Source organism: Gorilla gorilla, chromosome 7 (genome assembly GCF_029281585.2).
Source record: "Gorilla gorilla gorilla isolate KB3781 chromosome 7, NHGRI_mGorGor1-v2.1_pri, whole genome shotgun sequence".
NCBI lineage: Eukaryota > Metazoa > Chordata > Mammalia > Primates > Hominidae > Gorilla > Gorilla gorilla.
The window spans coordinates 48,841,391-48,869,131 of NC_073231.2; the positions used below are offsets into that span (position 1 = coordinate 48,841,391).

Genomic DNA, 27,741 nt, shown 5'->3' on the forward strand with positions numbered 1-27,741 from the left:
CATTTTGTTACATGGATAAAAATGGTTTCTGCATTGAAAGAGCAAGCAGTCTGGTGGACAATTGTGATCCAATGTGACTGGTACTCGGATGGGGAAAAAAATAGGTGTGCAAGGCTTCCTGGCGGAGTGGCCTGAATGAGACTTGGAGACCATATAGGACTCTGGGTGGAAGGGGCATTGGCCAGGTGGAGAGTTGTTGGCACTAGGGGCATCTGGGAGTGGTCTGGGGTAGCTGCAGGTGAGCAGGAGAGACCTAGGGTAGACACTGATGTGCTGGGATGGTATCTGGGGCTAGATTTGAACAGGGATGGATGCCAGACAAAATGAAACTAAATTAGACCTGTTCCTTGATCAAGAGAGAGCACAGTGTAACTTGTGTCACCATTTGGAATTTGTGAAGGCCTTGGAGAGAAAGCAGAGAGAAGTGCCAATTAAGATAGGGAAAAAAGGCCGGGCGCAGTGGCTCACGCCTGTAATCCCATCACTTTGGGAGGCAGAGGTGGGCAGATCACGAGGTCAGGAGATTGAGACCATCCTGGCTAACGGGTGAAACCCTGCCACTACTAAAAATACAAAAAATTAGCTGGGCGTGGTGGTGGGCGCCTATAATCCCAGCTACTTGGGAGGCTGAGGCAGGAGAATGGCGTGAACCGGGGAGGCAGAGCTTGCAGTGAGCCGAGATCGCCCCACTGCATTCCAGCCTGGGCGACAGAGCGAGACTCCATCTCAAAAAAAAAAAAAAAAAAAAAAAAAAAAAAAAAAAAGGAACAAAATAAGAACGATGAAAAAAATCTAATAGTGGAGTTATTTAGCCTATAAAAAAGTTGAGATGTATACAAAAGATAATTAGAGAGGTGTTACAATAACAGTATTGATTTACTAATTGTTATCTTAGTAACCTGAAATGCAATGCCTGAAAGTGTCTAATTTTTCTTAGAAAACTGACTTATGTGATCTAGCTGTTTCTTTTTGGATATAAAAAGTAGACAACTGAGTATATTGCATTATGGTTTTATGACCTTTTATCCTTTATGAAGTGCTTATACACTCACAGTTATTTATTGAGCATGTACTATGTGTAGGGTGCATCGTCAGTATTTTCCATCCTATTAGATGGCATTAATGCCATTGTACTGATGAAAAAGCAGGTTCAGACTGGTTAATATTTCCAAGATTATAGAGTTGATAAGTGCCAGAGTTACAGACTCAAATCCCTACCCTCCTGCACTGAGTTTTCAGTCTACCCTTTTACTCATCCAGACTGGCTCTGCTTTTAGCTTTCTCCCATTCATCATTTCTATCTGTGACTTGAAAGAAGAAAGCTAAAGTGATGATTTTTAGGTTGGCATATTACACAAGGCTGGAATGGATATCCCTGTCATTGGCTCATGGAATCATGAGTCAAAGAGAATCTGAGTGAGCCTGAATGATAGGCAGAAACTAGCAAGATGAGAATTTCACAGAAATGAATCAGTTTCCCAAATATAGAACAGCAGAATTACGACTTGAAAACAGGCCATTTGCAGAAGAATTTGAATATCCCTAAGCTCAGTAAGTGCCAATGGTGTTCAGATCCAGGGGTCATTGACCAACAGGTAGGTCCTTTGGAGGGGGATCAGAAAGTTAAGTAAGTAACTCATTTAAAAAAGATGTACAGTCAGGTTTCAATCCTAGAGAGCAGAGCCTTTAGGAAAGATTGTAATCTTCAAATATTTCAAGGATCATTTTGTATAGGAGGATGTTGAAATAATGTGTTGGTGCAGAAGAAAAATTGACCTTAGAGAAGAGGGCTTTGATGATTCTATTTCAGCTTAGTATAAGGAAAAGCCTCCTAAAGACTAAACTTTCCAGTGCTGGACTACGTGGCTTAACAAACTTGTCCAGAGCTGGAAGGTTAGTCTTTCAGAAACTTTCAGGAGGTAAGTTTCTGTTCCCAGAAGTATTCATGCAGAAGCAGATTGGCTATCTGCCAAGGATGTTTCAGATGATTCCTGCCCTAGATAGAAATTTGAATTCCCTGACTTCCTTCTGTGACCCCATCACAACATCCTTTGCCATGTATATTTCTATCACCTTATGCCACCCATTAACTCTTTCCTCATAGTATTGACGGGAGACCGACTTCTTGAACCTTTCTAGCTTTGCTCTAATATGAGTTGCCCTTTGGTTTTAAGGAAAGGAAAGAGTGAAAGTCAAAGAAACCCTGAGTCAGTGCCTCTTTTCTGACAGCTTAATGATTTCTCCATTACTGTCTTTTTATTTTTCTTTTTTTGGCCCCTGAGACTGCAGTCCTGCAGTCTGATTCCATCAGGCAATCCTTACTCTGGTCAAGAAGCAATGAAAAGTAAGAGTCAGCATCCAGGAAATGAGGGAACTGCTTTGCTAAACTTGAGTTGTGGTTGTCACAGGTTGGAGACGGGTGTTGGAGTAGAGCAGGAGGGCATTTATTTTCTCATTCCTGATTAAATACTAAAAAAATTAATGCTGTGGGGTCATATCAATTACTGACATATCAATTGAATCTTAATATTAAAGAACATTATATGTTTCCTAATCTGCATCTCTTAAAGCAAGGATATGTTTTTCAGCCCCTTCTTCATTTCTACACCTGAAAATGAATATTGTTGGATGTTGAACTATATAATTTACTCAAGTAGGAATAAATCTCACCTGCACTTGAGAGGGATATTGGTGGATAAACAGCTAAAAAAAGATCAGCACTAACATCATGTTTAATTTAGAGGGGCAAAGGCTAGATATTATACCCAGTGAAGAAGGCAGTCACCGTCTATCAGAAACTAAACTATAGTTTCTTACCTCCTTGATGGTACCGGGAAAAAAAGGTTGATAATTTATAGGAATGTAAGTCGTGGCATATTTTTAAAACTCAACTTTGTTAAGCTTACAGCTCAGTGAATTTTGACAGTCATGTACACCCATGTAAACACTACCCTTGAGATACAGTACACTTTCAATACCCCAAAAAGTTCCCGCAGGCCACTCTGCAGTTCATCACCCCCCAACCTCTGCTCCAGGTAACCACTGTTTGCTTTCCATCATGGACAAGTTGTTGTGGTATATTTTTAACATATTAGGAGGTGTTTGGTGGTAGATCTTTCTAGATAAAAGTAAAGGATAAATGTAAAACCCAGAACTATAAAAACCCCGGAAGACAACCTAGGCAACACCATTCTGGACATATGAAGGGGCAAAGATTTCATGAGGAAGACACCAAAAGCAATTGCAACAAAAGCAACAAGTGGGATCTAGAGAGCTTCTGCACAGCAAAGGAAACTGTCAACAGAGTGAACAGACAATCTACAGAATGGGAAAAAAATGTCTGCAAACTATGAATCTGACAAAAGTCTAATATCCAGCATCTATAAGGAACTTAAACAAATTTACAAGAAAAAAAACCCCATTAAAAAGTGGGCAAAGGACATGAACAGACACTTTCCAAAGACATACATGTGGCCAAAAATCATATGAAGAAAAGCTCAACATCATTGATCATTAGAGAAATGCAAATCAAAACCACAATGAGATACCATCTCATACCAGTCAGATGGTTATTATTAAAAAGTCAGAAAATAACGAATGCTGGTGAGGTTGCAGAGAAAAAGGAATGCTTATACTCTGTAGGTGGGAATATAAATGAGTTCAACCATTGTGGAAGACAGTGTGGCAATTCCTCCAAGACTGAAAAACAGAAATACCATTTGACCCAGGAATCCCATTACTGGGAATATACCCAAAAGAATGTAAATCATTCTATTTTAAAGACACATGCATGTGTATGTTCAGTGCAGCACTATTTACAATAGCAAAGACATGAAATCAACATAAATGCCCATCAGTGGTAGACTGGATAAAGAAAACGTGATACATATACAACTTGGAATATTATGCAGCCAAGAAAAGAATAAGGTCACATCCTTTGCAAGAACATGGATGGAGCTGGAGGCCATTATGCTTAGCAAACTAAGGCAGAAACAGAAAACCAAATAGTGCATGTTCTCACTTGTAAGTGGGTGCTGAATGATAAGAACACATGGATACATAAAGGGGAACAACACACCCTGGAGTCTATTGGAGGGTGAAGGGTGGTAGGAGAGAGAAGATCAGGAAAAATTACTGATGGGTACTAGGCTTAATACCTAGGTGATGAAATAAGTACAACAAACCCCCATGACACAGATTTACCTATATAACAAACCTGCACATATAGCCCTAAATTTAAAGTTTAAAAAAGTAAAGGAGTAGATATTTTGTATCTCTTCTCCTTTTGAATAAAGTAAGAAAATTCATCATTTAGGTGTAGTCATTAATTTGGACAGCAAAAATAATAACTGAGTGGAGCCAGTTTTGTTTGCTGCCAGTTGTTTGCAGCTTGTTATTTTAAAACTGATCCTGTAGACTTAGTAGGCTGAGAAGCTGTTTCTGTGATATATTATATCAAAACAACATTTGAAGAAGACTAGCAATGCCCTAAATTCAGTGGATGCAGCAGAATCAATATATCACCCTAGTAAAATTGCAAAGCTTCTTATGTGCAATTAGATTATGTTTTAAATGATTTTCTTTTGATTGCCTGAATTTCCTCATTACAAACAGGCTTTATAGGACTGTGGTTCTCAAGCTGTGTACATACCACTTTCTCAAATCCCTTATGGGTGTGCCATCAATCATAATCAATTGTCACTTATTTAGAGTTTTCTTAATGTTGTTCACATAGTAAGTACTATATTAAAATAATTTGTAGGTTTAATGTTCTTGAAAATATAGTTTGAATTCAATTTTCCTTACCAAATAAGCATGTCATCATTCTAATTAGCATCAGTTCATTTGACTTTCTACTTGCCTTGTATTTTTCATCTGAAGTTAGAAGGAAGTCACATATGGTAGAAGCAGAAATTTGATCGTATTTACTTTGATGCCTGTCTATTCTTTATAAACAGGCTTCATCCTTAAAACTTTAAATCAGCAGTACCAGTAAATGAGTGGAAAACCTATAAAAAGGTATTGGTGTATACATTTACTTCTGTAGAAACCACATCTACAACTAAGACTTTCACCAAGGTAGAGACCAACTTGTTTTTCATTAACATCTTCAGTGGTTGGGATATACCCCTTTTCACTGTTTGAAAGACTGATGAGTATATGGTTTCTGAGTCTGACTCATCTGAGTATACCCAATCTCTGTTTCTTTGATATAACCAAATTCCTTAGAAGGCAAAGAAAGCACAGAAGAGGTGACAGACATGGCACCTTGTGGCTTCTGGAGCCATGAAGTAGTGAGTTGAGTAGGGCTCTGGAGGTCATTTATCCAACGGTTCATTTCACTGCAGGCTTCTGTTTGTAAATTTTCTTAGAAACCCCTTGATTTGATATGTTTATTCAATCTGTAGTTGTAGTCTTCTGGGGACTTATTTCAGAATAGCCCTTTTCTTTTCTATAAAGCAATGTTCAGCCACTAGTTTCCTTCTGCTTCTCAGGAATGTTAGAAAACTCAACACTTGGTGAGAAGGCAAAGAGTAAAGTGATGGTGTGTTGTAATGAAAATATTCTTTCATCCAAGGAGCCACAAGTTATTTCCAGTATCTGATGGGTCTCTGGTTCATTAGAGATGAAAAATATGGCATCCAAAATATAACCCATTTTTCAAAATCAGCAGGAAAAATTAAAATACATGTCATGTATGAAATAAAAAATAAATATTGTTTTCTTCCCAAGCATATTACCTCCCACTCCCACCCCCACCCTATTTTTCTTCAACCTGGGAAGTCTGTCCCCATGGCCTGCCTGGCTTGACCCTTTCTCTGTCTGCTTCATGTCACCATAATCTACACTTTTTCCAACTTTTCTTCTCCCAATCTTTTGTTCTAAAAATAGCCAGGATGTTTGTGATGAGCTAGAACTAAAATAGTAATAAGATAAGGTTTACCTGTACAATGGGGTGCTATTGCTTATTTTGTCAATTGCCTGGCTTTAGCTGATGGAGAGAATAAGAATGATGTGTCTGTATAGAGTGAATATGGATTTAACTGAACCTGGGAAAACTTTAAGCTCAGATCTTGCATATTTTTTTTCTTTTCTAAGGAGTAGGGGTTGTTTGTAGAATTGGGAAGAAAGATTGGCAGCCCAGGGAGAGTTTAAATTATGGCAGGAATGCACAGAATAGATTTTTTTTATTTTATGTACTTTAAACTTTCTGTGTTTAAAGCTATTCTGTATTTTGAAAATTAATAGGCTTATGGATTGCAATAGGGCATAAAATATCACTTGCAAATATGCACCTCTGAACTCTTAGCAGTATAATTACAATGTCATCACCAGTGGCCCAACTTCCCAAGGCTTCTGGGCTCCCAAGGGGGATTTTATATGTTTGCAAATGTTTGTCAGATTATAGTCTCAATTTAATGTTTTCTGCAGAGTCTGTTAGATCAGTACCTAAATCTAACATTTATTGCCATAGTTTATTTGCTAGGATGTGTACACTGATTTCAACTCCTTTCCACTCCACTTTCCCTAGAGTGGCAAATATAAGACACTTCCTAAAACTTCCATTATTCCTGTATCAGGTGAGGCTACCTAACAAAATTAGCTTTTCATTAACAGTCCAAAATCTTGCTTTCTAAAGCATCCCCTTCATTCATGGTCAGCAAAGACCATGACTGAGTTCTCCTCCACCACTTTCCTTAGCTGGGTTTCTTTGAGGGTAGGATTGAAGAAGGCATAGTTCCCTAAGGTGTTCGAAAGATCAATTCAAATGTGGCCATCACTCCTGTTTCCTTGTTGTCTGGGAGGCGTTCTGCTGTTCCTCATGCCACCTGCCCATTCTGCTCAGCAACAGACGCCCATGCAAGCGTCTGGCTTGGTACTGTGAATGTCAGTCAGGCGCTCTACCACCTGGAGCTGTGGGTGCCCCTACCTTGTCTCCTGTGTGTTGTGGTGGCCTTGGAAGGGGCTGCATGCCACACTCTGCTCTTCTTAGATGGTCTCATACAGCTACAAAATATGGAGAGTCAGGCTATCATTAAATGCATCTCCAGCCTAACACTATGCAGCTTTTTCTCAATTTTTTTTCAGTTGACCCTTTTATTCTACTTAAGGAGTTGATGTAGTACATTTCAGGAAGAGGCTTTTCCTCTATGCTTAGGGTGAATAGCTAACCCAGAATGTTAGACTTGGTAGACAGGGCCCTAGATGCCTGTTAGTCCTTGTCTTTTTATGAAGGAAAATTTCACTTCAGGGGTCAATAGAAGGGTAGGATTCCACTGTGTACAACTCCAAGGGGCACCCCTCCTCTGGAGGGCACCATCATAATTGACTCAAAAGTGCGTAAATAAAGGATTTGGCCATTTTGGGTAGATGCACAAGTGAGTGATTAACCCAGTTCCCTGCTTTTACAAGGTGTTGGGGATGGTTGGTAATGGCCACCACACTTATGGCACCTGTCTGTATGGACACCTCTGACACCAAGGCACCTGCCTCTGGTACTCCACACATCTCCCCAAACAAATGTCATTCCACTAATCCTCCATCAGTGTTTCCCCCTAATCTATACCTAGATTAGCCTACCTGGATAGTCTTCTACTCCTTTTCTAGAAACCACTCCTAGGTTTATACAAAGCCTCTAAGAAGTTCACCTCTATATATGTTAATGTGTAGGTCTGTACAGTTTTGTGACTAGTTGCTCTCTATGTGTGTAGATAGGCAGGCAAGTAGGTGGATAGGTAAACATCAAGTCACCAGTTTTGCTTAAGCCTGTTTCTTAGGATACTTGAAATAAAGCTCAGGACAAGAAATTTTGTGGATGCTTTCTAGTTGATTGAATGATAGCACCACCATTTAACTGTCTACTTAATTCTAGCTCAGAGTTTACAAGTATTCAAAAGTTGTAATGTATCAATAACATTCATTCATTTATTCATTTTATTCATTCATTCAAAATATTTAATTAGTGCCATATGTGACTAGAACCAGAGAGTAAGGCATGGTTCTGTCTCTCTTGGAGCTACAGTCTAGCGGGGGAGACAGGTAGAGAAATAATTGCAATTCCACTAGATGAGTGCTATAATGCAGACAGGCTTATTTATAAACCATGAAAGATCAAGTCCAGCAAGGGAATTAAAGGTTTACCAGAGCCAGGCTCCTAAATATCAGTAGACCCAGTCATGTCATATATTTCATGGTTTGGATTGACATGTAGAAATCTGGAAACAACTATACTGATTTAGCAAGCACTGGAGGATTTGTAAATAAAGTCCACGGCTCGCTGTGATTTTTTGATTTTTGAGTGGTAGTCTTTTTTACTGGAGGCATCTACCTGAAGTCGATGAATGCTGACTGTTTTGACTTCTCAATAATCTGTCTTTTCTTTTTAGCCCAGGAAACAATAACAAACATGAAATTTAGTACAGAATAGTTTCATCTTCAGCAGAAATAAAATTACAAATGAAATACCTTTCATGCTCATGTAACTTGACCATTCTTAATACCTTAAACTGTTCAGTAAGTTCAATATGGAAATATGGGAAAGAAACACATGGGAAATAATCCTGGAATATCAAATGTACAGATTTTGATTGAAACGTGTTCACAAGACAGGTATGGAAAGGATGGGAATTTATGGGAAATCAGAGGGGGCTTTGTCTTAGACCTGCTCCCTTCTGTGAGGAATGAGACTGGGCTTTGTCTTACCTCATATAGGTGCACTGTGGGCAATTTGTGTGAAAGCACTTGGTAAACTGTAAAGCATTTTACCAATGTAAGGCAGGATTATTATCATTATTTTAAAATCCCACCTTGGTGCCTGGAACAGTTAATGTACCTCCTAAGAGTAACTTAAGCAATGAAAACAGTCTAGGATATTCTGTAGTATCTCTTCCCTAATTATGCAAGGAATCCTCTAAAAGCAATGCTGTTGAATTTTAAGATTCTGTTCTGCAGTTGAGTACAATTCAAAATAAAGTGTTATATTTTCTTGGTGTGACATAGCATGAATACATTCATATGATTTTTATTTACTCACAACTTGACATTATGAAATTTTTTCTTGTTAAAATTACAAAAACATAGTGCTTTAATATGGCTTCTCTAAATTTTAAGAATCTAGTTATTTATGTTTTATGTTGTCCAAAAAGCATCAACTTTATGTTGACAGTGGATTGGGCATACATTCGCAGCATTGATAATGTTGAGCAAAACAAACAAGTGACAATTCTCCTAAGACTTCAAAATTACTTCTTAAATAAACCATGCTTGGAATATTTTATCTGAAAATTATGTGTGAAATACATAGACTCATTACATTATAAAATATGAAATAGTCGTGTAAAATATAAAGCTGCAAGATATTCATTTAAAATTTCTCATTTTCCAGACGAGAGTACTAAGGTTCAGATAGCTTATGTTATTCACATGAGATCATTCAGCTGTTTAGTGGCAGAGTCAGAACCTGAATTGAAATCTCTTGACTTCCACTACAGTAGCTTTCCTAATATGTGAGCATGTAGAAATTCAAGTACTTTTATAAAAAGTGATACTGAAGTTACACTACTACATGTTCTCTGTTGTGTAATTTTATCGTGGTAATACTAAGATTGCATTTTACTTTTTGCTTAAAATTACATGTGCTGCATTAGTGTTTATGTGAGAGGTAGAATAATTGCTCAGTTGCCAAGCTCAAGCAAGAAAGCCTGAGAGTATCTTTTGAGTACCTCATTTGAGCATGAGCACAAAAATTAATTCTGAACGTTAGGAAATTAGAATGGCATTTAAATTGCTATATTATTTTTTTGAAGATAGCTACATGTAGAATATATTTGAAAATACCACATTTACTGTCCATGTTTTGAAGCATCCCCCAAACCCATTCTTCCTGAAGGTGTTGAGTCTGAAGGTGCAGACTTGATCATCCGTGAAACTGTGACCTAATGTAAACTTGCTAAGAAATAGTATAATAATATCCTTGCCCTAAGGGTAAAACACTCAACTCTAGCTTTTTCTCTTTCATCCTTGTTCAGACTACAATCATATTTCTTTGTTAGTATTTCCTCTTTGCATTGTGGTGCAGCTGACGTTGATAGATAGCATGGAGAAACTAAATTCAAAAAGAAAAAAAAAAGAAGAGAAGAAAAAAAGCTCTTGTACTGCTGGCTCAAAATTAATGTGTGCGGAAGGATCTTTAGCTGCTCCCCCTGCCTCCCTACCATCCTTTCTTTCCTTGGGCTGCAGCTGCTGACAGCAGACACAACTGAGCTATAATTTGGCCACATTTGGCTCATGTAAATTGTGATAAACAGTGAGCCCATAATATTTATTTTAAAGACTCATTCAGTGAAGGTAAGTGTTCCTGACTTGTGTATACATGCTGGTAAATGGAAAGCTGCAGATGTGAAGGCCAGCTCTGAATTTCATGCCACACAATTAATACAGCTGTGTGATGCTCTGTTGTTCACAGGTGCAGGGGTGTTGGAACCCTTTGAAGAAGTGTGTAGCTAATAGCCCATACATAATTCAGAAGAAGTCTTCAATGGAAGACCCCCGGGGGATAAATGGACAGTCTGTAAGTAAACAGAATGTCAGTCCTAAGGAAAGAATTATTACTTTTAAAATCATCACGGCATTTTTATTGTAACCCGAGTATCTGGAAAATTGTCAAAAGCTCTGTACCAATGTACCAATTTTTAATGATTTTGAAGGTTATGAATTAAGTAGTACACTGTTTCATCAGCCTAACCTAATTTATATCTTTTCTCAGAGGTATCAGTTATCAAAAGTAGAGTCATAGTGGAAAAACCTAACCTTTAGTATTATGTAATTATCCCAATATGCATAAGATAATTTTTAGGCTTACAGTTTCTTTGCCTCAGGGAAAGCATATATTTGCCTCATAAAACTTAAATTAATGTCAATTTTTTGGATTCTTTTACATGTATTTGTTTTATGAATATACCTGTGTGTATGTGTCTTCAAAATAGGTTTTTAGTGAAGAAGTTTCACAGTTTGATGAACTCTCGAATGGGCTTTAAAATAAGAGAGCCTTAGGTTATATTTTATTTGTTGATTTGTGAGCAGAAGAGAAAGGGTTCGCAGATTTTCTACAGGTTTGTATCAGGAAGAAAGAAAGCTACCTTTGATTCATAAATGAATATTCCCAATTAGGGGTCATCTTACAAATAACCTTTGAGTGATTTAGAACTTGAATAATTCAATGAATTTTAATTTTAAAAAAAGCATATTTCAGTAAGTTAAAGTTGTTTTCTTGGAAAATTTCCATAGCAACATTTAGGGCAGCATCCATGACTTTACACTGTAAGTCCCCCTGGTCAGATACGATGCTTTCAGACATGTGATTTCATAGCTCAGCTTTGTTCACAGTAGAATTCTTTTTTTTTTTTTTAGCTTTCGTTTCTTTTTTAATATTTTGTTATTTAGTTTAAGTTCTGGGATACATGTGCAGAACGTGCAGGTTACATAAGTATATGTGCAACATGGTGGTTTGCTGCTCCTATTGACCCATCCTCTGAGTTCCTTCCCCTCACCCCCAGCCCTGAAACAGGCCCTGGTGCATGTTGTTCCCCTCCCTGTGTCCATGTGTTCTCATTGTTCAACTCCCACTTACGAGTGAGAACATGCAGTGTTTCGTTTTCTGTTCCTGTGTTAGTTGGCTGAGGATGATGGCTTCCAGCTTCATCCATGTCCCTGAAGCATGATCTTTAGTAACACTGTTGTGTTTCCTTTAAATGTATGTTTTACTAGACCTGTTCGTGTTATGCAATAAGGAGGAACTGCTATTGGATGGGAATTTTAATAACAAATGGTCAAGTGCTATGAAGGTATCTTCACAGTCACACCGTATGCAATTACAGAGTGTATTTTATGGATATTCTAAGTCAACTTGTGAGATAATTCACATAAAGCACTTTGAGATCACTTTGTATCGTGTAGCTTTTACCCTAAACAGAAAACAAACTCAACCCATTTGTTTGTTTGTTTAAACTCCTATGTTGGGTCTGTGATATTTGAATTTATTATGTTAAAATACTTTTGTAGCTCATATAAAATTAATGAAAAATAAACTCATTAATAACTTCTTACTGCCACCTTTTATGAACTCTGCTCCCTAGATGGAGGCAAGTTGATACACTGGAGAATCACCAACTAATTTAATAATATCTGCAAAGAAATACTGCCAATAATGTTTCTTTTGATACCTTGTATTATGCAAATTCTAATTTAAGACAGAAGATATTAAGTAAGATTTGAGACTAAAATAACAAATAGGTAAGAAATGTAAAGATTAAAAGAATTTATTTTGGCCATCATAATAAAAGATATATGAGAGGGCAATCTAATTGCATCTCATTTTGTCCTGTTTTTATTATGTGAGAGTGAAGCATTTTCAGTCTTGAAAGGTATTTGGCTATCTCAGAGGTACAGAACAAGGAAGGGGTATTTCTCATAGGCAAACACTGTGTGGCACTGATTGGAGAATCTGTGTCCTGGCAATTTGGCAGCTGACTGCTCAGCCAGGAGGTGTCACAATCTCTTCAGAGGCCTCGTGTGAGGCCTTGGGTGAGTTCCTCAGGCTTCCTTTGGCTCTCAGGTTACTCCTTTGCTTTAGGAAGCGGGGGAGAGAGGCTCAAGATGGGAAGAGGACCTAGAACATAGCTAAAAACATTAAGGTAACTCAAGAATATAAAGAATTTAAAGGTGGTTGCGCTACTGTACTCTAGCCTGGGCGACACACCCAAGGCCCTGTCTCCTTAAGGAATTGAAAAGAATCCTGGACCAGTATCCCAAGTGCTCACACTTCCAAACATGATTGAACATTCCCTTGCTCATCACGTTCATCTTTCACAAGTTTATGTCACAAAAAGTTTCAGCCATATTTAGAGTAAATCCCTGTGCCCACTTCAACAGTTAACAGCATTTGGCCATTCTCATTCCATCTTCCCCCCACCTACTTGTCATACCACCACTGAAAGATTGCTGTTTTTCTTTACAGTTTTTTAAGATAAAATGTATATGGATTAAAAGGCACAAGTCTTAACTGCCCCATTGTGACAAATGGATGTAGCCGTGTAACCTACACCTTGTGTCATAAATTGGAAGAGCTCCATCTTCCCAGAAAGCCCTCTTGGACCCTTCACACTCAGTACTTCCCCAATACTCATCCTCTCACCCCACAGGCAACCGCTGTTCTAATTGTTTCCACTTTGCATCAGTTTTGCCTGTTCTAAAAGTTCATGCAAATGGAATCCTCAGTGTGTTTCTGGCTTCTTTCACCTAGGACCATGTCTGTGAGAGTCATCAGTGATGTTGCACATGTCCGTAGGTTATTCTTTTTTATGGATGAGTTGTATCCATTGTGTCCATGATATATTCTTTTAAAAATATATTAAGTATATTCCAAATACTTCTCTGGGGACCTTGATTTTTGCATCTGTAAAATGAGAAAAGTAAAATCCATATAACCTAAGGTCCTTTCCAGCTTTATTATTTTGTACCTCTTTCTTACACTCTGTAGCCCTTTGCTCACAGAATTACACCTGCTAATGGTGCATTCTGGATTGTGCCTTTTCTAGTAAGGTTGAAATACTTGCCTCCCTATGCATATTTCTGATAGGAATCGGACCTTTGATCTTTTCAGAAAGATGATATTAAAGACAAAATAATACTTCTTGAAAGTTTTTTCACACAATGCTAGCTTACAAAGCATATTTGTAACTCTCAACATGTGCTATTATTAGTATAATATTATGAATCTTTATTGCTTTTGTAAACAACAATTCTTTCTCAAGTCTCAATGGTTCTTTCTCTACTACATAGATACATACGTGACAAGATCGAAAGAGAAGGTGGCGATGCCTCTTCATGTCTTTCTTTCAGCTCAGAGCTCTGGGCTGAGGAGGAGGCTGGCAATAGCTACCAGTGTAATTTTGGCTCCATGATGTCTGCAGAGCCTAGAGAGTCTCTCTCTCTGGGAGAAAGGCTAAGAGGAGCTTCCCTGTGCTTTCAGTGGATGGGAGGGTGGCAGTGCAGGGAAGCCCTTAAACAAGAGTGTGTTCATTCCAAGGGTGTGTTCATTCTTCATCTTGGTGCTACCACTGTCATTGTGAGATTTGAAGCTACAAATTCTGAGGGGACTGATGATACTTGAGGGAGGGGAAATAGCTAATCGTATGAACATTGAAAAGTGCAATATTCCTATCATGTAGCCTCATGACCCTAGCAGAGCTTTGGAAATGTGTCTATCCTATGACGAAAGACCATGGGCAGAGGTGAAGTTACTTCTTATTTTGATCCTATGTAGACATGACCCTGAGTAGAAACGTTAAATCAGAAAGTCCACCTTTCTAATTCTGGAACGTTCTGCTTATGTGTCTCCCACATTTAGGAAGAGTCAGTAACACGTGTGATTTTGTAAGTTCTATCCACTCTTCTCTTCACTTCATGAGGACATCATGGAGAGGAGGAGGTTTGTGGGCTTTCACATCATTTCTGTCATGATCTTGGCCACTCCTCTGTTCGCCTCTGAAGGGTTCCCATCTGGATGAGCACAGTTCCACTCTCTTAGCAGCCATGGCAGTGGAACCGCTGATACCTTAGTGGTTGTCCTGATCCAAGGTAAACACTGGAAACACAAGCATCAAACAGCAGAGCTATAACCGCTTCTTTCAGTTTCTTTAGTTTACAAGGATTTCTAGAAAGAAATCATGTCAAGATAAAAAAAAAAAGCACATACTCACTTTTTTAAAAGTGAATTTTAAAAATAAATCATTCTATTTTCCTTATGAAGTTGTGAGGGCTGCAGTTAAAAACCCACCACTCGATAACCCAAAACTTGTGTCTGAATCAAATAGAGAGAACCTAGTTTTTTGGAAACTACATTTTAGACTTGAAGTTGTAAGACCTGGTTTTACCTTTTACTAGCTGTATGACCTGGAGCAGGTTTATAAGCATCAACCTCTTCTGCTATAAAACAGATATGATAATATTTGCCTTCTCTGATTTAAAATCACAATTTTGTAGGTCAAGTGGGATCATGGATTCAAATGTTCTTTGAAAACGAAAAGTGCAACATAACTCTAATGCACTTTTTATTGGAAACATCTTTAGAAAAATGAATAAATGACCATGAATAAAAAATTATCTGGCCACCTGCAAGTCTACAATACAATTTTAAAAATCTGATCATCACACCTGCATCAGGTATTATAAACACCAACCCTGCATATGTTTGATCATGATGTTGTCAGCTCATGCATTGAGGGGTGGAATTAGGTCTCCTAAGACTCTAAAAGGAGCATTTTGTTATAAATGGTAGATACTTAACTTACTTTTCTTTCAAAAAATTTAGATGATGATATTCTAGATCTTTGTGGAGTAATTTTACTTTAGGGCTCCATTGTACTCTCATAACTGTACCTCTTGTGTCTCCCTTTAAGTTATGATAAATTTGAAGTGCTAACAGCAGCTTTTGCTGAGATGCTGGGTTTTGCAAGAAAACTATTAAATAAAACATGTGTGTACGTTATTCCTGTACTTGGAGATGCTAGAAATAAAAGGTGACTTTTAACCAAACTGGAAAAATTAATTATTTGTTTTTTAATAGAAAGAAACCCACTCTTTAGCAGAAGTTACTAAAAGTAGTTATACAAGTATAATACACATGTAGAAGTTAAGTTAACTGGGAAATTTTATACTAAATCAGGGTTGCATTTATTCAGCTTCACCCCAAGTGAGATATTTTATGTAAGTGAAACTTTTAGATAACTTAAATATAAAACCATGGAATCCAGAGATTTACAATTTCATTTTTTAAAGCTGAGCATCTTTATTAGAAGCCTGCATTCTTTTCTTAGGACTTCTGTAACAAAGTACCACAAAGTGGGTGGCTCAAAACAACAGAAATTCATTGTTGCACAGTTCTAGAGGCTAAAAGTCCAAATTCAACATGTTAGCAGGGCCATGCTCCCTCTGGAACCTGGAGGGGAATCCTTCCTTAGCTTCTGGGAGTGCACCGGCCATCCTTGGCTTTCTGTGACTTGTAGCTGCAGCACTTCAATCTCTGCCTATATTGTCACATGGCCTTTGCCCCTCTTACATCTGTGCCCCTCCTTCTCTTCTTATAAAGACACCAGTGATATTAGATTAGGGCCCATCTTAATGACCTCATCTTAATTTGATTACTTCTTGTAAAGACCCTATTTCCAAATAAAGTCACATTCACAATACTGGGGATTAGGATTTCTACTTATTGTTTCTGGAGAGATACAATTCAACCCATAACAAAAACTAATAAGAGTGTGAGGCCTAAACCCTTATCTTTTTGTCTACCTGTCCCCCTCCTGTCTCAGCACCTTGAATAACTCTAGTTTATGTGGTTGCAAGTAATGGAACTTATCATGAGCTGGCATAAGAAAACAAAAGGAAAGTCTTAAGAAAGAGGGCATCTGGGGAATTCAGGTAATTTTTTTTTCTTTTTTCTGCACATTTTATTCAGTCCTCTTTTTGTTTATAGACTGGCTTTCTCTGTTCCCCTTGCACAATGCTGGCTAACCACCATGGTTTATACATTACTGGGTCATCCACCATGTAGGAAGAAAACCTCTGACCGGTCCTGGATGCATCATGATCCTGTGCCTGATAGAGCAGGTCGCTGCAGCAGAAACACCACAGTTCCCAGAGGAGGGGCTGGGCTGACAACCCAATAGTTGGCTATTGGGATGGACCTTCAAAAACTCCCATTTTGAGATCATTGAAGCACCAGTTTGAAAGCACATATCTGATCCTACCTCATCATTTTACAGATGGGGAGATTTAACCCTTGATATGCCATCACCTATAATCTATTTGATGGAAGTATCTAATAATGAATATATAATTATTTTCTAATACTTAAGGCTTTTTAACAACTATCAGTTAAATGCTGTATCTCTAGTATACTAATTTTTCATCTTTCTGTTTATCTATCTGATAGCAACGATGATTTGCATTTTTGGCGTGAAGCAGTAAGGCCTAGAGTTGGGGTAGTCTTTTCGGATGTGATGGGTACTCAGCAAATAGATAATAACTTGAACTTGGGAAGGCAATTAGGCATAGTGAAGAGAACCTTGACTTGGATTCAGAATTTCTGGTTCTGAGTCACAGTTTATTCTCAGAATTATTTCAATAAATAACTTCATGAAAGTAATTTCAATTTCTACGCCTCAATTTTGTTTTTTACCAGTAGAGATAACAGACCTATATTGCTGGGTCTCCAGGATGAAGAAATAAAGATACCATATGCCAAAACACTTTGTAAACTGTAAAGCAGTATATACAGCCACTAGCGTCAAGGCCAGTGAAACATCTTTTTGGAAAGGGCAGGACATTTCAAGTCAGACACATCTGCTTGAGTCTTAGCTCTGTACTTGGGCAAGCTGTTTTCGCCTTTCCAAGCCTCAGTTCTTTCTCATTTGTAAATTAGGCATAATAATACCTTTCTTGCATGATTGTGTGATTAAAAATAACATATGAAAGACATACCGTGAATGAGAGCGCAGATTCTGGACCTCAACTTCTTGGATTCAAATTTGAGCTGGGATGGCCTCACTAGTCGTTATTTAATTAAAATGTATTTGACTGGGGGAATGAGGTACTATCTGTTAATTTTGATGTAATGGACAGACATTCACAGGGTTAAGATGAGGTTGTGACTTGGAACATCAGACCACGCTGGAAGGAAGTAGCCAAAATTTTTCATTTGAATAGGCAAGGCTGGCTTGGGCACAGTAAAGGAGCCCAGGATAGAATGTGATCTGAGAGTTTCAAAAAGACTGGACGTCAAAGTTCACAATGGGCACCAGGTTGTATTAGCAGTTGGGTATTTTCAGTAAAAAATAAAACCTTGACAGGAAAATTACTCCAGAGCCAGGACAGTGACATGTTTATATTTCCAGGGCCAAACACAATGTCAAGCCCTCTACCTTCACTCAGTAAATGTTTGTTTATCTGAGCTGGCCAACATCTTGTGTTCTGGTGTAGCTCACTTGGTCCATATGCACCAAACAGATGGAGTGTGACAAAGATGAAAATTGCTTGTGGCTGATGCTGGAAAGAAAGGAAAGAGGGGCCCTAACCATTGAGACTCATTGCTCCTGGCTGCCTCTGATCTGGCACTCTTGACATGCAGGAGTGTGAGAGCTTAAAGAACTATGAACTGGTGTCAGTGAGCAGTTAGCAATTGGGGCATGTGGATCTCTCTTTCTGAATAAAAGCCACAGACTTTAGGACTTTGTTTTTTTATGTGTGAGGGGTGGGGGCGAGGGCTAGGGAGGGTGGTTTAAATACTTAAAGAAATCTGGTAATCACCAGAAATGTGAGCTACAATAAGAAAGCCATTTTGGTATAGCAACAATACAATTAATTTATTCTATAAAGGACCAGATAGGAAATATTATAGGCTTCCAGGGCCAGAAAATCTCTTATCACATGCCTATAACTCTGCAGACATGGCATGAAAGTTGCCATAGACATATGGAACAGAGTCCCAGGATAATGTTAATGCATGTAGATAAAATGAGGATTCATGCATTGTTCTGTTGTTACCTCAGTGAGCCCTTCCTATCTGCGGATGGGATGCAGAACTGGTGAATAAAGAGGACCAACTTAAGGGGCTGGGGAATCCAAGGATTTTACTATCTGTGAGAGTTTTGGAACCAGTCCTCCACAGATACCCAGGGATGACTGCCCCTGCACGCAAGGTGGGTCTACAGTTGTGCGCTCTCTCCTTTCAAGATTTCTCATTTTGTTCCTATCAGTCTAGCCCTGACATCTTGAATGTGACTGTTTACTCTCTCTCTGGGCCTCATTTTCTTTATTTGTAAAATGAAGAATTTGGGAGAAGATGTCTTCTAATTTTAACACAGTATGATTCGACTGGTGTCCTTATTGTATTGGATAACTGAAGTTAATAAAGTCTTTGCATCACAAAATAAATGTGTGGTGGCCACCAAGGGATGGGCAGGAAGACCAATCATCAAAGTCAAGCATCTGTGTGAACTCAAGTACTCAGTTTGGTGATCCAGTTCCATAGTTCCAGGATTGCATTTGAACCCTAGTGTGATACATTTCTGTATTTCTAAATCCCGCTTCTCTTTTTTTCCCAAATCTTCTTCATCCCTCAGCCAATGAATCTTGTTGTAGAACCCAGAGTATATCTTTATGTTGGCTCTAATGTGATAATGATTCTTTGATGTCCATATTTCTGTGCATCCATAATTTTATTTATGTTTAGTATCATACACAATTTTCCTATGATTAATTCTAAAACATGCCTAGAATAGTGATAAAGAAATACTTCTACATTTTGTATCCCATTCCCAGGATGTGTTTGTGGTGATTTTAAAATATGTTCACAAATTCTTTGATACTCCTCCCTTTAAGAGATGGAGCCTTGTAAGGGGGGCCCTTTGGATGAACCCTCTCCTTGAGTGTGGTCTGGACTTAGTGACTCAATTCTAATAGGGAGAAAAAAACAGCAGAAGTGACAGTGGCCACTGTGGACACTAGGTCACAAAGGCCCCTATGGCTTTCTCCCTGCTCTCTGTTGGATCACTCACTCTGGGGGAGGCCAGCTGCTATGTTGCAAGGACACTCAGGCACCCCTGTGGAGGGGCACATGTGGCCAGGGACTGAAGCCTTCCACAACAACCATGGGAGTGAGCCATCTTACAAGCAGATCATGCAGCCCCAGTTAAGCCTTCAGATGACTGCAGTCCCAGCAGATAGCCAAGATATGTTCTCATGAGACCCTGAGCTAGTACCACCCAGCTAAACTGCTCCCAGATTTCTGCCCCTCAAAATTTGTGTGAGATAATAAATCTGTTACACAGTGATAGATAACTAATACAGGGATCCTATCAACCTATTTTTCCATTAAAATTGATAATCAGTATTTTTGAAGAGAAGTGAAGCTTGATCATGAATATAATTAATTATATTAAGTAGCATATATACTATGTATAACTAATTATATAAATATATGTAATTATATATGTAACATATATACATATTAATATATATGTAATATATATTAATATGACTCTTCTTTCTCCTGTTTTATGCAGAATCTATCACTGGGTATTTTTGTAGACTGGGTACATTCAGAGGTCAATTTATTTATCTTTATCTGCTCCTCTGAAACAGAATCTTAATTCTTCACACAATAAGTGCTTTGAACTGCTAATTAGCATATATTTTATTCTAGCTTGTATTGTTCACCCAAACTTAAAAGGCTATTTGCCTTCTAGGCCATGAGCTGTTTGAGGGCAGAGAATATGCAAAAGAAACAACCACACTCCCTCTGTCACTCAGTCCTTTCACTATTTTGCACATGATGTGCAAAATGTTTTGGTTGAATGAGTGAATAAGTACAATTGCCTGGAGCCAAGGTTTTGTAAACAGAAAAAGATCTTCAGGCCTGCTAGTGTGGCAGCTTTAGCCCCCTCTTGTCTCCAGGGAATCAAGCACCTTTGGAAACAGGCCAGGATCAAGCTCAGAGGTTTTTTTGCTCTGCCAGGTTTCATGAAGGTAAGAGGTACCCTAAAAACAAACACCACGGCTATTAAACATCATTAACTGGAACTCTGTTAATTGAAAATTTTTGATAATTTGAGGGTGAGGTTAATTTTTTAAATGTTCCTTTACAAAAATTGGGTTATAAAGAAATTAATAATATAGATTAATTTAGCTTATGTACATGAATACATGAAATTAGGTGGGCAAAATATGTTAACAATCACATACCAAAAATTTCGTGTCCTTTCTGCAAATAAATTCTATTCATTGAAGAAATTTTTCTAAGGTACTCCACTAAATTAAATTAGATCAATTAATGTTTATATTTCAAAGGAATTCATGAAATTTCCTTAAGTGGTCTCCCAAATTCAAACGACATAAATTAGACTCACATTCTCATATATTTTTTTAAATTTTGATTTCATGCAACGCTGTGACTTTGTACTCCCACCTTGTATCAATAAAACAGTAACTGAACTTGCATTCTTACCACGTTAATTCAGTGCATACCTGTGAGGGTAGAGGAGGGAGAGTGGGTTTGTCAGGCGATGGAACGCTTGTGTTGGAGCCCTGTCTCAGCTGCTGCCCAAGTGTGTGCAAATCTCTGATCATCTCTGAGCCCCCATCTTCATCTCTAAAATGAGGATAGTATTTCAGTACTGGGTATCTCAGAATGATCATGAGGATCAAAAGACAATCATGATGGCTTTAGCTTTAGTAAGCAATGTAGTAACATACAAACTCTACGTGTTTATCAAGAGCATATCTCAAAAGGCAACAAATGTGTGTGTTTTCTTCCAGGCAGTATTCCGAAACAAAAACAATACTTCCTGTGTCCTCCTTAACAGTTTTTCCTTCTTTCTATAAGTAAAAAGGGAAAAGAAACCTTTTTTAAATTACTGATTTTATTTAATTGGTTTTTTTCATTTTGAAATATGCTGTCCATAGTCCAAAGGGATGCCAGAGATCATTGTATTGGGCCATACAAATATTGCAATGGATGACATTCACTCACCCATTCTTGTTATTGCTTAATTCAGGTATAAACTAAAATTCCATTCAGGGATTCCAGAATTCATGGTAATTTATTCTGATGTTTAGAAATACTCAAATTTTTTATTATATCAAAAACATTTGGCAAAGTATATAGTATGTGATGATTTCTTTCTTTAATGAGGCTGTTGTATTTCTATCAAAGTATAGCTATCACAGGGATGTTTTTCAAGAATAAAATTTTATGCTTTGCATATTCAGGTATTAACTTTAATACTAGTCATATTTTACAAGCCTAAAAATGAATACTGGGTTTGGGATTGATTATTTAATATAACATTTCTAATTTCTATTTAAAAAATTAGCTTTTTCTGTCATAAGGAAAAATGACCAAGTACACGTTTTACTTTATTCTTTCTCAGTGCTCACACTGGTGATTTTTAGTGATGTGTTCATCTAAGTTTCTGTGAAACATTAACACAATACCATGATTACCTAGCCTCATCTGGTAAATTGGGAGGGTTAACTTTAAAAATGAGTTCAAAAATATTTTGTGTGTGAAATTATGTATCTGAAAAATGTTTCTATTTGGTTAGTATGCCTGCATTGACCACTTGTGTTCTCAAAATAGGAAGCTGTTGGTGATTAAATGGAACTCAAATAACTTATAAATTTCATTTATAAAGTTGGCTTTTATTAAAATTCATTTGTTAAAAAGTTTACATTACACATTAGAATTAGCTGTTTGCTCAGCTTCCAAATTACTTGGGGAAAGAAGTATACTCACTATTTAGTGGGGACTAACAAAATCAGATCTGTATTTTAACTTCATCAATTTCATTTTATTTTATCTAGCCTTAAAAAAAGATTATCTTTCTGTTTGCCGTAGGATAATTTTCTAAAATATGGTATCTCAAAATTGATATACATCTTTCTTACTCATTTGGAATTTAAACTATGAGCCAGGCTGCCATCTTAAAACAAAATGGTAGCCAATAAAAATTTTCAAATGAACATATGATCTATTTATGACATTGAATGGGGACTATAATTCACAGAACCATTAGTAATGGCAGCAAGAGAAATAATAGGGCTAATTCACACAAGTGTGCAATGAGATTCTATGGTGAACTTCTCATTACTTTGAGCGTTAGAGTCCTTTGAAAGTTACATTAACTTTTTGGGACAAAGGTGATTGATTTGCTGCAATTGTAACTGAGGTTAGTGGCTTTCACCTTCACTGCCAATAAGAGATGAATAGATTTTTGGCCGGGCGCGGTAGGTCACGCCTGTAATCCCAGCACTTTGGGAGGCCGAGGCGGGTGGATCATGAGGTCAGGAGATGGAGACCATCCTGGCTAACACAGTGAAGCCCCGTCTCTACTAAACATACAAAAAATTAGCCAGGCGTGGTGGCGGGTGCCTGTAGTCCCAGCTACCCGGGAGGCTGAGGCAGGAGAATGGCGTGAACCCGGGAGGCGGAGCTTGCAGTGAGCCGAGATCGCGCCACTGCATTCCAGCCTGGAGGACAAAGCGAGACTCCGTCTCAAAAAAAAAAAAAAGAAAAGAAAAAGAGCTGAATAGATTTTTATATTACTTTGGAAGACCAGGCCCGAAATTCTTGTAATGTTCTCACCCACCTTAAAACATGAGAAAAGATAGTAAATGCTAAAGGCACTTGTAAAGGTAGAAAAACAATTTTATAATCCTATAATGAAAAGTTTTAACGTAAGTGTATTTTGCTACAAAATGAAAATATAATAGAATTGCATATTAACTTGTTCCAAGAGTCCTTTCAAGTTGTTGCCAAAACGCTTGAGGTCAGGTGCAGTGACCCACGCCTGTAATCCTAGCCATTTGGGAAGCTAAGGTGGGAGGATTGCTTGAACCTAGAAGTTCAAGGCCAGCCTGGGCAACATAGTGAGACCACTCTCTACAAAAAATAAAAACATTAGCCAGGTGTGGTGGCATGGGCCTGGGGTCTCAACTAGTTGGGAGGCTGAGGTGGCAGGAGCACTTGAGCCCTGGAGGTCAAGGCTGCAGTAAGCTGTGATCACACCACTGCACTCCAGCCTGGGTGACAGAGAGATCCTGTCTCAAAAAAAAAAAAACAACTTTGTATTGATAGCAGAATTTTCCATACATCATATATTTTTAAGTCATTAAACCACTAACAGTCCTTAAGCACTACAAGTTACAAAAAGAGATTAAATCAGCTGATTTTCTTTGGAGATATTAGTTCTATTTCTTTGGAGATGTCCAGTGCCTATTACTACAGAAAATAAAGAACATGTATTAGGCACTTACTGTGTAGCAGAGACCGTTCTAAGCACTTTACATATACAGCTTTAGCTCATTACTGCTTGGTGATAATCTATTGGAGACTCCTGCATAGAAAATAATGTGGAACTGGATTACTTCTAAAATCCTTTCCACTGCTGAGATTTAGTGAATTCATGATTTATTACCTAGTGCTTAATGAAAGAGAGTAAGTGGGGCTATAAGGATCAAGGTGGTTTTTCCATATTCAAGGAGGCAAAATGCATAATGCTCTCGGCTGTTCCTTTGGGTTTAGCATATAATTTTAAAGAAACCTTGCTATATTTTTCCAGAACGTTTCACATAAAGCACATACAGATTATAAATACTTCTGAAATGTCCATGCTAGTTTTCAAGCCCTCTATGAGCCCCATGATGTAGTAAAGTCCCTTAATTCTTCTTAATATTTAGCAAAATGACATATGATCCATGATTAAGCAATAAGCTTTATAAGCTTCAGTTTGTCATAAATTAACTCAAGGAACTTATCCTGTTTCTTTTCTCTTCTCTTTCTTGTATTATCTTTCTAATAGAAGCTCAGATTGATAGTTAAAAATCTGAACTTAAAATGGGCTATCTAACTGATTACTTAGTGCCTAAGTAATAAAAACCTTTGAAAACATGTGCAGCCTTGAGAGAAAAGTATAACAGAGTCATGCTTGTGAAATGCTTGGAAACCATTGACTTAAGGTTTATAAAGCAATTCACTTAACATTTTTTTGCATTTGGGGGAAAAAAGAAGTATGTTTAGATTTTGATGGTTTAAAAATATATGTTAAGAGACCCTGTTTCACCATTTAAAGTTTTACAGAAGAGAATTCTACAGTGATTTCTCTGGTTAATAGATGCATGCATTTCCATGCATTATACTTTTAGAAATTACTGTAGTGAATCTACAGTTGCATCTTCATTTTGCTTTGAACAGTGTTTTGTTTAACTTCTTTTGTTTCTTTATATATCGAAATATAACAAAATTTGGAACTACATATGGGAAATAATATATAATTCCCATATGTAGTTCCACATTTTTCAAAACAATTAGACTATAAGTATCTCAGTTAAATTAAAATGAAATTCACAAATATGATGATCTTAGCCTTAATTCCACGTTACTGAAATGTGAGTGGTATTGAGGACAGATTTAAGATATGACTGAAAACATATTCAGCCATTTTTGTAGTTTTGTTCTCAGTATTTGTTGATGCTATTATTATTAATTTACTATATGTGTCTACTTCTATTGTTCATTTCCATCTATTATTGGTCATACTGTGTATATTCTCTTTGATTCAATTCTAAGTAATGCTGGCTTAATTTGAGTTAGAGAAAAATAAAGATTTTTTTTTTTAAAAAAAGAGGTGACCCAAGTGTAGGATTGGAACAATAGTTAACCTATTGTGTCCAGTCTTGTGATAAACATTTTTGTTTTAACTATCAAATTTAATTACCTGTTGAGATTCATGGTACTTTGGGAACCAGAATATATTTGCAGCTAACTACAAAGATAATATAATTGCAATTCCTTATGTAAGTTTTAAAATGACACGTGTTAACTTTTTTTAATTTTTGAGAATACTGCATTTTAGGTTATTTTGCACGCATATATTTTTGAATGTAAAAAAAGTCACAGCCTTAGTCTTTATTTCCGATCTTCATTATCTCAACTGTTTTAAACCCTTAGATAGCATTAGCAAAAGTTGATGAGGAGCTAGATCAGCTCACTCAAGCTGAACTCTGGCCCTGGGGGTGTGAAGGTGGGGAGAGGAAGTGTTCTTCATCTCTTTCTCAGAGGTGTGATTCTGTTTACTTTGGAAAGAAAAGATACAAGTATCTCCTAAAGTGGATTAGACGTGGCAAGACAAGATGATACATTTGCACTATAAACTCTCAAGCAGCTGTGAGAATGCAGTGTGTGAAATTTCTTACCTTCTTAAAAATCTTGATAGAGTTGTAGTTAAGTAAGCTCTTAACAGTCAAAAACAAACTGCCAATGAAGTTTATTTTCTTTTTTGCTGAGTTTTCTGGACCATTGTTCCGCTTGAGGGGCCCTGTTTGTTAGTTTTGGCTCTGGACTTCTCTTCCTTAAGGATAAGCTCTCCTAAGGCACTTGCACAGCGCAGTGCTCAGGGACTGCCTAGCAGTTTCTTCACAGGCCCAGCTAAAGCATAATTCAACTGCATGACTTCCTGCCTCAGTGGAGGGGGGGGCCAATGAGGGGGTTTGTATCTGTAATGTAAATACATAGTTGATTGTGGAAAAAACTGGGACATTATTGTTTGTTCTCATAAAAGGTTCCTGCTGGAAGTTTTATCTCAAAGTTGGCTTTTAGCCTTTTCTGCTATGACTTGGATACTGATCTGATTTTCTGCTTTCATGCCCTTTATTAAAAATTTAAAATATTTAATTCAACATTAACTGTGCTTACAAGCCACATAGCAGAATAAAATCACATTACAAACATTGTAGTATTAGATTTTATCACCATTTATTTCTTCTAGCCTGTCCAGGGATTTCTTCATGTTCAGTAGAACTAATTTGCAGTCAGACACTGAGGTCTTCTAGAAGGCCAGCAGGCTCCAGAAATTAATTTATCCAAATAACCGATCCCTTCTAGGCCAACCATAGAGGGACACCAAAATGGCCTAAGAAGGCAGAGCCTCCTTTTGAAGTCTGGAATGTTTTGACTGACTTGAAACAGGCGGCTGGAATGAAAGGATAATTTTCAGTGACCCAGGGGATTTTTTTTTTTTTTTTTTTTTTTGCCATTTTCAAATATTAGGTAAAACAAAGAGAAATTGCTTGCTCTAATTTAGAAAGACTTAGTAATCAGGAAGGCAACCAGACTGAGCATAAAGTTCCAAGGTCTATAGCAGAGGCTCATTTACTAAGCCTAGATTGCTGGCAAAATCACAATTATTATACCCTTAAAAAAACTTGGAGGGGATAGGTTTTAGTCAACTCTCTATATTTTCATCACTTATACCTGAATTATTTTCTTAATATTTTAAAAAAGAGAACATGAATTGCTTTGATTTATTGCCATCTAAAAAGTTGCTATATTTTAATCTTAATTTTATTAAATGAACAGGAAGTTATAATTTAAAGTAGCTAACTACACTAAATTAGTTTACTAGAAATAGGGTAGATATTTCATGTTTGTCTGTTAAAAATGAATAGATTTTAAGTCTATGAGATCTTTAAAGTAAACTGTCACATGAGCAGAAGCACTGTCTAGGTGTAACAAATGTTTTTTGTCTTCCAACTCAGAAGAGATCAAAGCAATTTTCAAGAGATTCCTTCCTTACATTCTACGTTAATATTCATTGTCATAGGGGAAAAAGTACTTTTGTGTTTTTAGTGAAGAAAATAAATTGGCAGTAGAAATTGGTAACCAAACTGTACAGTACATTAAGATATAAATGGCAAATACTGCTTTTTACACATTTCTTGTGACTTGTAGTGCAACTATGTACTATTATAGTATTATTTAGGAAAAAAGGGTTCAATAATACTTGTAATTTAAAAGTTCTGGATATTAGTAGATACTAGCTGATTTTATGAACTTAGGTTTTTTATTTTACAGTTTTATAAAATTATAAAGTAATGTATATACTAACAAGGCCACAAACATGTCAACCCCGTTTCTTGCCATTGTTCATTCTTTTAATTGGTGAAGTATGCACTGAATTAATTTGAACAAAAAGAAATTATAATTTTCTTTTGATTTGTTTTCAGATGTTTGCTTGTTTTTGCATTGGGTTGATTCATACTCTACATTCTCATTGCTGAAGTTGTAAAACTTTATTTCTCTAAGTCTCATCTTTAATTTTTATGCCAGTTTTCTGTTGGATTAGC

The 27,741-nt window shown here is 37.2% G+C and overlaps 1 protein-coding gene across 4 annotated transcripts in view; it reads left to right on the forward strand.

Moving 5' to 3' along the window:
* Positions 1 to 10,465: 10,465 nt before the first annotated feature.
* The window catches only part of EYA1 (EYA transcriptional coactivator and phosphatase 1), a 331,367-nt gene continuing 314,091 nt past the window's right edge, over positions 10,466 to 27,741 (forward strand). For 2 of the 4 annotated variants that reach the window (XM_055349602.2, XM_055349604.2), the window contains exon 1: positions 10,476 to 10,570. In XM_055349602.2, the coding sequence (XP_055205577.1) occupies positions 10,538 to 10,570 (33 nt within the window). In that variant the 5' untranslated portion in view covers positions 10,476 to 10,537. Of the gene's footprint in view, positions 10,571 to 27,741 lie in introns of all 4 variants that reach the window. The other 2 variants (XM_031014148.3, XM_055349601.2) reach the window with 2 other exon arrangements.